Genomic DNA, 16786 nt, shown 5'->3' with positions numbered 1-16786 from the left:
CAAAATCTAAACGCATTTTCAATATTTTTAACGTCGCAAAACTTGCCTTCAACATTTATCTTCAAGAAGAGGGAAAGCACTTGCTCTAAAATGTTACAGTAAATTAATGAAAAATGAAGGACTGACACGCGGAGGGCGTAATAAAATCGGAACATTACTGTAGTTAGTATATTATACATTTCACATGACAAATATTTTACCGGGGCACTTTCTTAGCATCATGCTTTCCTTGGGTTGATGTCGGCCTGCTATAGGTACTGCCCCCATTCGCACAACATTCCCATGTGAATAGGAAACCTAGCAAAGATGGGACTGTAATGCGAATAGCAAATATTTGTCCATGTGTAATGGATCCTTAATAGATCACATTTTTGAACGATTGATCATCTTTTCCACCATAGAGCGCACTACAACAAAACAAAAACACCACCCATTATCGTGATGGATTTGATGTGTCTCGTGCGACCCTTCATACGGGTCGACAAACCAGGTCTCATATGCGGTGGTCGTTTCAACGAGATGTCACGCCACATGGACACCTTCTTCAGCGAATTGGTGAACCTCGGCGTAAAGCTGCATTTCTTCTGTGACGGCCCAGTTCGGATGATGAGCCCGGAGGCCTGGTGTAAAAGAGCGGACGACCGCTATTGGGACATGATCGAGCTGATGGACGCCATCGACAATGGAGATGATATGGAGACCCTTAGCAGCGCATATAAACTGCCTTTTCACTACGTATCTACGGTGGAACAATCGGCAATGAGACATGGGGAATATCACTGGGCAACTGCCAGAGAATGTGACCAGGAAATGGCCGCATTCGCGAACGAAACTGGAGCACTGGCCATCATGACGGACGACTCAGACATGCTCATCTATGAAGGCTCGTGGCGATTTTGGTGTGTCCAGGAACTGTCGGTCACGAAATTTACTATGATGGAGTATGACCGTGTAGCATTGAGGGCACACCTTGGACTGGATGCCGCCCAAATGCCTTTGCTCGCAACACTAGTGGGAAACGATTTGGTTGATTCCAAAGCACTTGGAAACTTTCACCACCGTATTGGCCGCCATAGTAATGGACACCGTGGAACGAACAATATCTCCAACGTAGCCAGGTTCATAAGAGAGCACGCGGATCTAACAGACGAACGAATTCTCATCGAAGCACTTGAATTCTGCGTTAACAGACGGGTTCTCATGGAACGTTTTCGAGAGAGTTTGGGATGTTATCGAATGGTAAGATACATAGCGGGGTCGTACGAATAAAAATATGGGTGCCTTATTCTAAGAACTCTTGTGCCAGACAGTTCAGCGTATATACAACGACAAAACATCAAAATGATGTCGATGCACTAGCGTTTGTGTTCTTACAGTGATCGTATGTCGAAGATCAAAGTGATATACCGATTATTCTAAGGAAAATGCTGAAACGTTATGTTTTAGGCGTACCGTGTGCGATCCTATAACAATTCGCCGAAAAATAGTATCCCATATTAGTCATCCTTGATCTGCAGAAATTGAGATAGGTCTTTAGGAGCCTATTGCCACATAATCATAAATTCCCTCTCAACTCTCGAAGCGTGACATACTCTATCGATAGCTACTATTATACTTTTTGTTCGTACGACCCATTGTTACGTATATGTTCATGGCATAAATAAAACTAACAATTCTTTATACTGCCGTGAATCGCATATCTGTCCCATTTGCATAGGAAATCCAGCAAAGATGGGACTGATATGCGATTCACGGCAGTATACACCTATAGAACTATCGAGCATTCAACGAGAGATACCAGCACGATCCCATCGAATCGATTTTATTGTCGCGAAAAGTTTCGCTATTTTACCAGATGTGGCATGTGAGTAACATCGGATGTCCCACCAACATGATCGATCTCCGGGAGGAACTGCTCGGTCAGGCAGTTTTACGACTCAAGTTATCTCTGATTATCCGTATGGGAGGAGTCATTCTTTACCAAAGGCAAATGCAACGGCGAATGGTCGATTATTCCGAGTGCCACATCATGACCAAGCTGCAACACACTGCAGAGTATACAGTACATCACTACAGTGTTGAATTCCCGGATCGCGTGCAGCCACCTTCTCTGGAGGAACTGCTTTCGAATGATCCAGTGTCACAACAAGACCTCCTGCATGTTAAACATAACCTACTGTCTTGGATCGTTTCCGACCGTCTTGACCATTCCCGCCTGGAAGCGGTCCCTCCCTCGTTGCAGACCACCGTACTCACCCTGTACTGCCTTGTGGAAAGACGCATACTCAAGCTATTCGAGGCCGATCTGCTACTTCGGGTAGCATACGATGTGGCGTTCGACAGATACGAGCCAGAAACGATTCCCTATCCACGAACTGTGGCCAGCCGGCCCTTCCGGGTTGCGTTCGTTTTCCAAGCGGTTTACAGTCTGATTGCCGAGGCCTACATCCTTGTTGGCTTAAGCAATGATCTCTTGAAAGCTCCACCGTTGTTTGATGGAGTGCTCTTCCACAATCGATACGCCGATTGGCAGAATGGCCTGGATCCGCTGCTCATGGACGGAATTGAGCAACTGCGAATTTACTCATCGATTGCTGAACGTGAGGAAGCTTGATAAATAAGACCAGTGAAAGAAATCACATTTTAACTCGTGAAAACTGTTATGTTCATTTTAACCATATGATAACGTTTATGTAACAATAAAGCAACTACTGAATTTGAGAGAAAAGTCTTATATAAATCTCGTTACCTACGACTCATACCGGAAAAAAATCATTTTGTAACTTGTTCCATAACACTGTGGTAGGGGGCCGTTCATAAAACAGTTTCGTAGACCAAATGTGGATCATCTCAGACCCATCTCCCCTTCGTAGACCCATCTCTCTACTTTCGTTCGAACAAAAAAATATTGGCTGGTAATTCTTCTCTTTCCTAGATTTTACGGAGCGTCCTCTTGAGCGTGTCGACGAATCTTTCCGCTTGGCCGTTCGACTGGGGATGGAACGGTGCAGTGCGGAAGTTCATGATGCCCAAGTTTTCGCAGAAGGAAAGAATTCGTAGCTAGCAAACTGCGTTCCGTTATCGGACACAATCGCCTTCGGTATGCCTAATCTGGCAAAGGTCCTTAAGGAAACCAATCGTCAATACTGCTGATATCTGAATCCGTTTGTCGGTCCGGCGTAGTCGACATGATTGCGCTCCTTCAGTGCACTGGCACGGCTGTAGTTAGTCTTATGGTGGAGATGGATGAACCGACGATTTGTTCTATCAGCGTAGATAGCCTTTTGTTACTCCTCTAAACTAACACAAAAATGAGAAGGATAAAAGATGAAGCACCTGCCGCTGGTTTTAGCGTGAGATCGTTCAGGAACACTTCAACACATTCAATTCCAGATATCAGTAGAATGCACCGGGTGCCGACTTGACACCAGGACTGGGTACTAGCGTCTTTAAGCATAAAAAGTATGTCTGAATGGATCTGTTTTTCAATACTAAAATACGAAATGAGATTACTAAACCTCATCTCAATATAGAGAGACGAACCAGCCATGGGCTGAAAGTCTCTTTAATAAAGACAAATCAATCAATCATCTCAATTTCGATCGTTTTACAACTACATACCCTCGACCTTACCTTTCTCTAGTACTTTTAGCTATATGTGCACCAGAAGTTTGCACGGAAACCCCCTAAATAGTGCAAGCAAGTGCATTTTGTAGACCTGTCGGCACCGTACGCTAGTAATAGGCGAGAACAGGTCTCGCGATTCCCGTATTAACGTGGAGCGTTACAAAAGCGCAGCAATACAGGTAGTGATTCAATGGTTTTTATTTTTTCCTGAAATAAAGAAACCCCCTTGCTGGCTGCAAACATCCTCAGATACACGTGGTCGGAGTAGACCAACTGCCGCCGCCGTATCGTCGCGACGTCTCTTGCTTGACGCGTTTGGTGCTCACATTCTCTCTCGCGTTCTTATGGGGCACCGTGAACGTGCCCCGTTTTTACCGCGATACGCGCGTGACGATGATGATGACGATTCGCTCTTTGTTTCTACCAGAGAGCAGGTCTGGTAGCGAGTCACGGTATAGGTGACTTCTCACTATTATCGAGGAAGTCACTATGAAATTTCCAAGAAATTTCAACTTAAAGCCTGGTTTACATGGTGCAAGTGACTTGATTCAAGTCAATGGAAAATGGCCCTTGAATGCGAATTGAACGTGTAAACACCACCATTCCTCTCACTTGAGCAACTCGCTTGACTTGAACGAAAGTTGAACATGTTGAACTTTTTCAATCAAGTCAAACGAAATCATCTCACATGTCTCGTCTAAACCCATGATTCATGGACATGTTGAAGGGGTTCTACCCCATTACCCCGAATGCCCACGCAGAACAATATATTTTAAATTCTAAAGTACCGTAAAACGGGGCGAATATAAACACCTTCCAGCATACTTTGACAAGTATTTCTGGAACCGTGCGTAATAAAGTCAGTTGCAAGGGTCTCAACGTTGGGTCCCACCTCCCTCTTTAATTGCTGTAATTAGGATTCAAAACCAATTTTTATTTCGTTAACTGATTTGAAAAAAGGTTGCGGGGCGAATAGAAACAGCTTTCAACAATTTTCGATATTTTTTCAATTTCAAGACAGTAATAACTTTTAATACAAATGAAACGCTAAGACTAGATTATAATCAATGGTCGAATGTCGAAAAATACTTTAGTCTGTGAATACAAACCAAATCGATAAAACGCAATTTCAATGGCGGAAGTTTTTTTGCCTATAAAACGATACTTTGATTTTAAAACTTTTACAAAAAAATTAACGGAATTATCATCCCAAAAAAGGTTTATTGAAACACTGGAAGCATCCAACTAGCTAATAAAATTAAGTTTTGATTAATTTTTAAACATAATTGACATATTTTTTAAAATAAGTTTTTTGTTTCTATTCGCCCCATTGTTTCTATTCACCCCGTTTTACGGTAAACGACTTTAAAACAAAAATTAAAAAGCATTGATCCACGGCCTAAGTGCTATTTTTATTGAATCAAAAACATCGAGTATTAGCTTCAAAGCATTTATTTTGTTGTTTTTAAGTCCAGCTGTCATGAACCTGAATGTAAATTCAAAGTGTAAAATATTTGATTCTAATATTCATTTTCATTGAAACAAATATCTTACTACTTTATTTCAAAAATATTTATTTTTGAATTGAAAAACACATATTTTTGTATCAAATACAGTTTTTTATTGTTTTAAAAATAATACTATTTGATTTGATTGATTGCGATCTTATGAATACTGAGAGCTTGTGATCGAAATGCTCCCATTAAGATCGTATTCAATCAAAGTAGATAATCCAATAGAATTGGATAAAACTTTTTAGGCACAATATATACTATTTTTACCTAATTACAATAATAATTGTTTTTAGAATTTTGCAGTTTTATATTTTTCGCAGTTGACTTTTGTTGCATCAGCAATAGCCGGTGGAGGTGGGTGGAAGCGGCGTAGTTGCAGACGTAGATTCCGAGGCAGATTAGGCGGAAGGTTCGATGGATAGCGGAGGAAGATTCTGTAAATCAAAAAGGGTTTCCTTAGAAAACATTATTTTATGAACATTAGAAGCTTACCAGGTCTTTTCTCCATTACGGCAACATGCACTTTCTTGCTGTCCGCTAGAAACGACTACAGAGTGAGTTCCTCGAGTTTATAGTGCTCGATTATCCTGAACAGGTAGCTGTGTAGCCGTTATTTAGAAGGAATGATATGAGTTTTTTGAAATAAACACTAAGTTTCACTTCATTGTACTTACCAATGAAGGCACCAAACATTTTACAAAAAAAATGTTTTACGTCCTCATGTTCGACAATTTCGTCTTTTATTTTTTCACTTTATAACAATAAATACAAAATGGCGACGGATACACTTGTGAAAAATGCTGTATTTATTTCAAAGTACTTATTTTTTTAAATCAAAAACACAACGACTTTGTTTCTAATACAATTATTTTAGAATCAAAGTCGCTTAGTATTAGAATCAAATATTAATTAGCTTTGATTTTAAAAACAGTAATGAATTTGAATCAAAGTGGTAATGCATTTGTTTCAAATATGCTACATTTTTCTGCGTGCCATTACCCCGCTCCGAAAGCCATTACCCGGAGTAGGCCATTACCCAGAAAGCCATTACCCGGAATAGGCCACTACCTCGAACGCCAAAGAATATTTTTGGATAGGTTATTCTGATGATAGTTTATATGTTTTTCATAAAGGATATAGGTGAAAATGGGTTTCCTTTTTATCATTTTCTCATTTTTTCCGCACTTTCAATAAATAAATGAAATAAAATAAACGTTTGCAAAATGTGGTTTAACACAGAGAGCGACTATCCAGGGACAGGCGATAATATACTCAATTTTTCAAAATCTATGACATTTCCCGGAAAACATTATGCGGAATGACCCATTCCCCAGAAAATTGTTTTCCGGAAATCCATTTTCTGGAATGCTACGTTTCCCGGAAAACTGTTGCTGTTGCTGAAACGCTTTTTTTTCGTAGACTCAATTAAGTCGATCTATACTAATTAACACATTCTGGTTCAGAATGGTCTTCATTTGAGAATTAAAACATGCTGATATCCAAAAGTTCTGAAATAGTAATCTTAAAACAAAAAAATACAAAAAATAGTCGTTACGATGCCGACAGTATTATCACTACTACTAGAAAGAGCAGACATTGTTAAAAGATGGAATAATATAATAAAACAATGATAACTGTAATACCAGAAAAAATCATTTGAAAGGATAACCCTGAAACATTGATTGATTGATTTATCTTTATTTGAGAGACTTTCAGCCCTTGGCTGGTTCGTCTCTTTCTTGGGAAATGTGAGCCAGAAGGGCTCACCTGGAAAAAAATACAAAAGCTGTCAAATATTACAAATCATTGTGGGTGTATGGGGCCCAGAGGGGGCCACCAAAGAGAAGTAATTACATTTAATTTGTTTTTGTTCATTTGTTTTTGCTGCTGTCTGCTGTGGTCTTCGGTCTTTGGTACCGGTGGTGTGGGCCCGTGAGGCCCGCCGCTTACTGGGGGAGGGGGTTGTCTGCCGACCAGGTTGGTCATGGTGTTCCAGTGGTGTCTGTAACCGTTGGTTCCAAGGTAGTCTTGTGGCTCCACCACAATTATAAATTTTCCCAATTTCCTTTCCTAGATTCCCCCTCAATACGCCCCTGGTAAATATTCCCCATTAAACTTCGGGTCTGTGGCACTCATGGTAAGCGTGTGAGTGTGTCGCACTCTCATAAGCAGCTGTCATGTTGCGAGGGTCACTGAGGTCGAGTAGTTTGAAGACCGGGGCAAAACATTACCTGGCCCTTTTTATACTCGCCGATAGATGGTGCACACCTCATTAGTGAAATAGGGTGTGACACAAAATCTTAAAACATAAATGTTGAACATAAAATAAATGTTAAATGTTTGTACCGTCGCCTATAAAAACGGCAAGCTTCGAAGCAAACGTTCTCTTTTTGCGGTGAATACTGGAACGTAGTAGTAGTGCGCGCGTGTATAGTTTGTTAGTTTTAATTGAGTACGTCATGCACAATACAAAAAATAAGTGTAGTGACCGTTAGCTCGTTAAAAACAAGTGTTAGTACGACGAAAATGTTGGTTTTCATGCAAGACAAACGACATAAACAGTTAATGTACAAAGAACAACAAATTTAAGAAGAATATCTACAAGAAAAGAAATTTGGAACCGCAAGCAATCCGGTTCCCTAGTGCGCGTCCGTTGTGAAATCCAGCCAGCAAAACCCGCCATTGCGACGACCAGTACCCACAATAGGCCGTCGACATCGACAACCCGCCATCTTGGTGAATAAGACAGGTCGGAGGATGCCTATGAGTCCGACGCCGGTCTACCGAACCCCGAAGCATAACCAGCCAAACGATGAGCGGACTGATCACCCGCTCGTCCATTCCCGACAAGCCAGTCAGCCCTCCCGAGAAACAGCTCAAAACCGCAATTACGACCCTGAAGATCCCTTACCCCCTTAATCCCTGAGCTTGCAGGTTACAAATTGGCGCCCAACTAAAAATGATTTTGAGTTTTCATTTTCCCTCGGAGGGGGCGGAAAAACAGCGTCCTGTTTTTAGAAAACTTCCTTCGTTCTTCTAACGAAGATTGTGCTAAGTTCGATTGTGAACCAGAAAATTACATTTGGTAACCCCTGCGTCGGTAAAGCGCACCGTAGAATAATCAATTTTGTACCACAAAGCGCTCGAAAAACTGTTAGGAAATATTTTAATGCGCGTGATTCAATTTAGTAAATTTTCAATTGCTCGAATCCAATTGGATCCGAGGAACACCGTAGAATAACCAATTAGACCCCGAACGGAATTAATTCGCGGAAATCCGTGATTCTAATAACATCGACATGAAAATCCGAATCGAAGTCGATCCAACGCACGGTCGGCATATCACGCGACGGAACAATAGATTTCTTCGGTTTCCTTTACGAATGAAACCAAACGACAAACATACACTTGCGGGCAGTTTCATCACGATGAAACGGTTAGTGGGATGGAGCGTTCGACGGAGAAAGAATCGTCTTTTCGAATCCCCTAATCCACCGGTATTTCGCGGAAAATTAAAGCAGCCATTCGTCGGTATGGAATGTAAACAACCACTTCAATCGCTACATCGATTCGCGGAGAACCGAGAACACCTGAAGGTTCAAGTGGCAAACGAGAAATCTGCGCATGCGTGAGAGACCGATTCGTAGATAACCCGACTAAGACTAAATACCAAATAAGGCCCCGAAATCTAAAAGTGAAATTTCAAAATGCTTTTCATTTTTCAATGAATGATTTGTACAAAAGGAGGCATGACATTATTTTTCAGAGAAAAACGCGTTTTCTCGAAGAATTACTAAATTTATTCAGTTTTCTCCTGGCAAGATCAGGAGGTTATTAACATTGTATGCTCGGGTACCGAACCCGAGGTTAATCAATGATGAAGCTGAGGGAGGTATCGTCATGAAGCGGACATCGGCCAATCTCTGTGGGAGTGTCGGCTATGCTCTGCGGGAATCTCTCGAACCCTCTCGAATCGATCGGAACCAACTCGAAGGAAAGAGTTTGGCGGTTTTCCATATCCCATCGCGTTCCATATTCGGTAGAAGGTCAGCAGTCGATCCTGAAACCGAAACTGATCAATGAGATTTTCAGATCAGTCGTTATGAATGAGTACTCACCAATGAACCGTCCGGACGCGGGCAATAAAGCACGAAGTTTGCTGAAAATAGAATAAAGAATTAGTAGTCAACTCTAGTGTTTACAAAATATTACCCTTACCTGACAAACCTCATTATCGCCTCCGCAGTTAGAAGAACTTCCTTGGGCCGATTCCCCAAACAGTTAGATGGAAGCCGACCGGTAAATAATGATAGCGAATTCGGACCCGCATTTTTCGGAAACTTTTCGCGCGGATAACATTTTGTTGTTTCTTTTTAGTCGGGATAGTCGCGGGTAAACGTCGAACAACTCGGTTTCGCGGACCGTTGTTTTCGCGTCAAACGTAAACATTAGCCAGTGTGACAAGTCAATCGATCCCATATACTCATGTATGTGTAATGAGTTACCACTTGTACATCTTTACTTCCTCGCCTGGGCGAAGAAGATAATTAGATTTTGAAAAGTGTCAGACAGCAGCATCATGAATGCGCGAATCAGAAATAGAATATGTAAATCAAAATTCTCTTTCATTTTCAGGAGGGTCGACGGGGCATTGTAACCGTTGGTTCCAAGGTAGTCTTGTGGCTCCACCACAATTATAAATTTTCCCAATTTCCTTTCCTAGATTCCCCCTCAATACGCCCCTGGTAAATATTCCCCATTAAACTTCGGGTCTGTGGCACTCATGGTAAGCGTGTGAGTGTGTCGCACTCTCATAAGCAGCTGTCATGTTGCGAGGGTCACTGAGGTCGAGTAGTTTGAAGACCGGGGCAAAACATTACCTGGCCCTTTTTATACTCGCCGATAGATGGTGCACACCTCATTAGTGAAATAGGGTGTGACACAAAATCTTAAAACATAAATGTTGAACATAAAATAAATGTTAAATGTTTGTACCGTCGCCTATAAAAACGGCAAGCTTCGAAGCAAACGTTCTCTTTTTGCGGTGAATACTGGAACGTAGTAGTAGTGCGCGCGTGTATAGTTTGTTAGTTTTAATTGAGTACGTCATGCACAATACAAAAAATAAGTGTAGTGACCGTTAGCTCGTTAAAAACAAGTGTTAGTACGACGAAAATGTTGGTTTTCATGCAAGACAAACGACATAAACAGTTAATGTACAAAGAACAACAAATTTAAGAAGAATATCTACAAGAAAAGAAATTTGGAACCGCAAGCAATCCGGTTCCCTAGTGCGCGTCCGTTGTGAAATCCAGCCAGCAAAACCCGCCATTGCGACGACCAGTACCCACAATAGGCCGTCGACATCGACAACCCGCCATCTTGGTGAATAAGACAGGTCGGAGGATGCCTATGAGTCCGACGCCGGTCTACCGAACCCCGAAGCATAACCAGCCAAACGATGAGCGGACTGATCACCCGCTCGTCCATTCCCGACAAGCCAGTCAACCCTCTACCAGCAACAGCAGTTCTCCAACCACCCAACAACAGCGACCTACAAACCGCAAGTACAATCCACCAAAGAAAATGTGACGTCACAAAAAATTGTAAATATTTGTAAGAAAATTGCCGTAAATCAAGTTCTTTTGAAGAGTAAATGTCTATTTGATTGTTTTTCCACTACTTTTGTTATTTGTTCGTTTTCCGGGTTAAAAAGTAACCATCAAGCCTCGACGTCCCAGTATCTCCCCATTAAGTGAAAGTTTGTTAAGATCTTGTTCGGTACCACTTTTGTGTCATTTGCTTTATCCATTTTTGTGTGTGTGTTCCCTTTATTGGCCATCGCAACTATTATTACTCCTGCTCACATCAGTGCTTCCAACAGATAGCCTTCCCGAGAAACGAGAAACAGCTCAAAACCGCAATTACGACCCTGAAGATCCCTTACCCCCTTAATCCCTGAGCTTGCAGGTTACATGTCCTGGGAGCCAGCGGCTCGCCACGGGCCTTTCCGGCCGGGGTTGAACTTGAAGCTTGTTTCCGACTGGTTAGCCGGGTTATATGAGGTTGCTGGTTTAGGGGTCCGGGGTTCCAGGCGGCCTACAGCTCGCCTCGGGCCTTTGCTGGCCAGGGTTGAACACGAAGTCCTTCTTGGTCTGTTTGGATGGCTCCTCCCCATGGGGGGTCAATAAGGTCCCGTAAGGACCGGCGGAGTTGTCGGTTGGTGGTTGTTTGAGGGGGTGGTGGGGCTTACCACTCGGATCCCGGAAAAACCCGAGAGGTCTGAGGTGCCCACCGCGGTTCTCCTGTTGCTGATGCCGACCTTGGGGGTCGCTATAGTCCCGGAACCGGGTGGTTCAAGGAGCTAAGGGTTGGTCCGTGGCTTGGTCTGTGGCTTGGGGGTACCCTAAAACATTGTCACATGCAGTTATGTTGTGTAAAATGCGGCAAACAGCATGCATCCGCAGATTGCACTATCCCGAAGAAATCGCCAAATAATGGGGCCTCCAAAATTCACAAGGACATCAAATGCGCCAACTGCGGGCAAAACCATGCTGCCAGCTTCACGGATTGTCCCTTTCGACTGGAGTTCATCAAGCGACAAGGAAAGAATGTCCCTCGGTCAAACACGAATGGTGGTCTTGCTACTCAAACTCCGCGAAAGTTCAACTCGAACTGGATAGCACCAAATCGATCGTTTGCGGAAGTTGTCTCGCGTCTCACCACATCTGGTATCGCAACGGATGCTACCTTCAAGGACAGCACCGAACTCTTTACTCTCACTGAGTTCATCAGCCTAGCCAGGGACATGTTTAACCGTTTCAAAACGTGCACCTCTAGGGAAGAACAATTTTTCGGTCTTCAAGAGCTGATGACAAAATATCTGTACATTCGATAGACTTCAAACGATCAAAGTTCTGAACTGGAACGGAAGGTCAGTTCGCAGCATAACTCTTGAGTTATTTAGTTTTCTACAATTGCATGAAATAGATGTTGTACTATTGACGGAGACTTGGCTGCAGCCGAATACGTCGTTCTTCATCCCCGACTTCTCTTGCGTAGTTCGTCCAAGTTCTGTAGCAGATCGCGGTGGTGGTGTAGCAATTTTGGTGAGACGGATATTGAATACACCGTACTCGAACACGCGAAGACCAAAATTATTGAAACAGTCGGTGTACGGATTCACTTGGTGAACAACTGCCTCAACATAATAGCTGCGTATTTTGCCGTATTTTGCCGATCAAAAGAAGATTTGTCGAAGTTCAAGCACGACATCAAGACACTCACTCGAAGTACTGCAGGTTTTGTCATCGCTGGAGATTTTAATGCAAAACATCGCCTGTGGCGTTGCAACAGAGCCAATGCGGCGGGTAACACACTGGCGGGATTACTGCAGACCTCCAACTTCCATGTCCATGCTCCAGAGAATCCTACCTATGTTCCCACTGGTCCTTACAAACTCTCGGTTTCGAATCTTGTTATATCAAATAACCAACTGAACATGACTGTTCCAGTAGTGCACCACGATCTTTTTTCAGACCATCTTCCAACCACTTTCGAACTGAAGATCGGTTCTGGTGTTGAGATCTATAACAAACAAATTCGTTGCTACGATAGGGCAAATTGGACTCGTTTCAAACATGAAATTAATTCCAAATTAGACCTGTCGGCTTATCGAGCTTATCAACAATCTCAACAGCTTAGAGAATGTAGACGATGCAATCAATACATTTACTGCAGCTATCCTAGAAGCAGAGCAGTGCTCGATTCCTCTAGTCACTCTTCACAACACTGATAAAGTTATTGCACCAAATCATGTGAAATTGCTTATTCGGCTTCGGAACTCCAGGAGGCGCCAATTTAACGAACCAGAGATCCGTTTTTGGGACTAATCGTGAAGTCACTGAATACAAGGATTCAAGAAGAATTTGCAAAAGTCCGGTACAGAAACTTCAACGACACGATCCAGGAGTTTGTCAAAGGTGGTAAAAAGTTTTGGAAAATTTCAAAACATCTTAGGAACAATGTGAAGTTATAACCCCCCACTCGAGGTTGATGGAAACCTCATAATTTCTCCAGCTGAAAAAGCTTGTGTTTTTGTGGACAGCTTTTCTAAAGCACACAATAACTTGATGCCTGGTGACCCTACTACCAACAGCGATGTAGAGGCAACTGTAGCTATTCTGCTAGAACAACAACACGATAACTGCGACTGGTCCACTTACACCAAACCTACCTACGTTACGAAGAAAGCACCCGGCGTGGATGACATCAAGAATATTTGTTTGAAGCAAATACCTCGTAAAGGCTTGGTTTACTTAACAAAAATCTATAACGCCTGCACACCAAATTTTGAATTTCTCACCCAGCAAAACGTATTGCTGGAACCATATCAGCAAATTAAATTTTACTGAACAACCAGTAATGGTAACTGAAAAATCAGCAAACACTTAAATTGCTGGATAATCAGTTAAACACTTGTCAAACACTTACAATTTTCCAAAAATACTTTTGCGAGCTATTATTTAACAGGAATCAATAAAAAATCCACCCAAAAAGGTACTCGGCAGCATCAAATGTAATGCGCCACGTCCACGATGGACATTCCTAGCATTGTAGCGCTGCTTTGGAGCTAAATTTGGTGGGTTTAATATTCATTATTGAACTTTGTTTTTTCTTCGAAAAAAAAACAAAAATCCGGCCGGAATCGAGCGCGAACAAAATTACTGGTGAACCAGCAAAAAAAATCGCATTACTGGATAGCCAGCAAAGTAATTATTGCTGTATGGATTGCTGGATCCACAGCATGTCAAAAACCAGCAAAATTTTGCTGGTTTCCAGCGAAATAAAAATAGTGTGTGCATCAAACATTGCTATTTCCCTCAGCAGTGGAAACACGCTCAGGTAATAGCTATCGCGAAGCCTAATAAAGATATCACAAAACCAGAAAACTATCGGCCAATAACACTGATAAAAAATATCATAAAAATACGATAAATTTTATTGTTACAACACCATTTTTTCGAAAAATATTCACCATTAAACGTATTGTAATTTACACGGCACACTCACCATCACCCCTTTTGTTCTATACCATTCGGCGAATGGTAAATGGCACTTTTACAATAAAAAATGGTGGTCGTTATGTATCTTAACCATAAAATTTTGAGAAAAGTTTCATACACTTTTTCGCGAAAAACAATAGAATGTATTGTGTTTTTATGAGACATTTTAAGGGCAATTTTCAAAAGAAAACAATATATCTTAATGTTTTTCATTGTTCTCACAATACAAATACAATTAATTGAATGGCGTCAAATGAATCGTTGTAACAATAAAAATACAATAATATTTGTTGTTATTTGTAAGCAGTTTTCGCTTTTGAAAATCCATAGAATTTATATTTCCCGCTAACATTTACATACAGCATTTACGAGCACTAACGACCGTCAGAATGATATGCACATTTTATGATAAGAATCAAACACTCTGTTGTCTGTCTGGTATGTATTGCTTGGCAGCTGTTGATAAAATCTATCGTCAATCTTTTCAAATAACTACCGAGAATTATAAATTCTTTGGTTTTTCAAAGGCGAAATCTGTTTACATAACAACAAATATTATTGCATGTTTATTTTAACATCGGCTTAATTGACCCCATTAAACTAATTGTATTTGTATTGTTATCAATGGTAGTTTACTATTTACTAGATTCCTTTAATTTATTGGAAAACATTAGAAAAATCATTGTTCATCTTTTTTTGTCGTAACGTCCTCACTTGGCTAAATCCTGCTTTTCAGCTAGTTTTCAATAAGTACTTCCTCAGTTATTCATTGAGAGCTTCCTCTGCCAACACGGCTTGACGTCTGTCAGTCGTTGAAGTTTTAGCGAATAACATTCAATAGCCGAAACATCTCCAGTCTCTAGGGTCTCCAGTTAGCCTAGAGCTTAAGGCTATGGATCGCCAATCCGGAGACGGCGGGTTCGATTCCCGTTCCGGTCGGGAAAATTTTCTCTGGGCATAGTGTATCATTGTACTTGCCTCACAATATACAATTTCATGCAATGGCAGGCAAAGAAAGTCTTTCAATTAATAACTGTGGAAGTGCTCATAGAACACTAAGTTGAAGCGAGGCAGGCCAAGTCCCAGTTGGGACGTAGAGCCATAAAGAAGAAGAAGCCGAAACATATACTGTACTCAAATTTAGAACGAAAACTATAACAAATATGTCACGTGATTTGTATTTGATTATACAAACATGATCCAAACAACAATAATATTTATTGCTATTTATTTGTTACGAATTGTTTTTAAGTGTAATTGAGGAATAAACTCTTTTTTAATATAACGTCCATGAGAACTTTGCAGGCACTTTTGCTGCTAATTTTTACTGATAGTAACTTTAAATTATTATAAAACTATTGAAAAACAATCGAATCAATTAGTCACTAATAAAGCTAATGTTCACTTATTGTACGAACTATATGGGCTTTATTTCTATTGTAAAAAGTAACAATATATCTACTATGTGTTTTATTCTGAACAATAAAACCAGTCATATATTAATAATATTTACCATGTAATGAATGGTAATTTTTTATCCGGGTTGTGGGAACCACGTCTGGTATGCACGAGAGTATATAATAGACTGACTGCGCTGCTGCGCACAATGCGGTGCGGAGCCTATAGTGTGACACAATGTGGATGGATATGTGGCACGTAAATGAGTGTACTGCATAAGGTGAACGGTTAAGACACTCGTCACCACACGGGTAAAGTCGTTTTCAGTGTCCTGTACACTGAACGGAAACATCCTCCTTGGAACGAATGAATTATCATTCATACTCATCCAAAATAAAATACACCTTCTTCCGAATGACGACTTCACCCGGATGATGCATCTTCGCGTTTTCGAATGATCGTCAGTTAGTTACAGCATAACAATTACAATGCTTCCAGTATGTATCGTCATTCAAAAATCGGATGAGTGGCAACCGACAGAGGATCATCCGCACTCTGGCTGACGCTCGATTCACTCGTGCCCCATAACGCGTATCATTCTGTTGTCATCTGCGTTTCCGAATGGAAACCATCTGTTGTTTGATTCTCTCCGAGTGGTGCTGGCTCGGGTATTGATTCGAACTTATTTTAAAATTTTCGTTTTGTCCGGCAGCCATTGTTAGTGTAACTTTAGAAATTAGAGCCGCTTTCGTTTGTTAAAATTATTCCCGTGTAAATGCCGCTATGCTCAAGGTAGGTAATAAAACCATATCAGCAAAATATTGCGCATCTATATTGAAGTTTTGATAATTTCAGGGGCAATTTGACACTCGGTCTAATCATGATTTGCCTCGCATCTCACGGGCGATGGTTCCGCCTGCAAAGACGACACCGGATCAGCCATTTTTGCTTGACATCGTGTGGCCTCGTGCATGGCCATTTGTACAGCGACAGATTCTGGCATTATGATCGGCATTGTGTATGATAAAGTCAATTATTTATACCTCGTGCATGATATGTTTATCATTTTTTAAACATCGCAAAAGAAATATATTAAACAATTGAGTAAACACCTCTTTCGTTTCTCTGATAGCTCGCCCTACAAGATTTTTCCAAAAAAAAAATCCGGAAATCAAAATCCTA

At 41.3% G+C, this 16786-nt stretch overlaps 1 protein-coding gene across 1 annotated transcript; it reads left to right on the top strand.

Annotated features, from left to right (window-relative positions):
- The first annotated feature begins 187 nt into the window (after nucleotides 1-187).
- Nucleotides 188-2757, top strand: LOC115253780 (uncharacterized). Its single transcript, XM_062861025.1, has 2 exons — nucleotides 188-1239; nucleotides 1772-2757. The coding sequence occupies exons 1-2, from the start codon at nucleotides 442-444 to the stop codon at nucleotides 2612-2614; spliced, it is 1641 nt and encodes a 546-aa protein (XP_062717009.1). The 5' UTR covers nucleotides 188-441; the 3' UTR covers nucleotides 2615-2757.
- Nucleotides 2758-16786: the final 14029 nt, after the last annotated feature.

Source organism: Aedes albopictus, chromosome 3 (assembly GCF_035046485.1).
Source record: "Aedes albopictus strain Foshan chromosome 3, AalbF5, whole genome shotgun sequence".
Classification (NCBI taxonomy): Eukaryota; Metazoa; Arthropoda; class Insecta; order Diptera; family Culicidae; genus Aedes; species Aedes albopictus.
The sequence above is the reverse complement of the archived record's forward strand: the minus strand, read 5'-3'. Positions and strand labels throughout refer to the sequence as shown.

What these genes read in the sequence shown, in the direction of transcription:
- LOC115253780 (XM_062861025.1), top strand. Translation starts at nt 442, where the DNA reads ATGGATTTGATGTGTCTCGTGCGACCCTTCATACGGGTCGACAAACCA. An exon ending in GTTTGGGATGTTATCGAATG is followed by an intron (nt 1,240 to 1,771) that starts GTAAGATACATA and finishes ATACACCTATAG; the next exon opens with AACTATCGAGCATTCAACGA.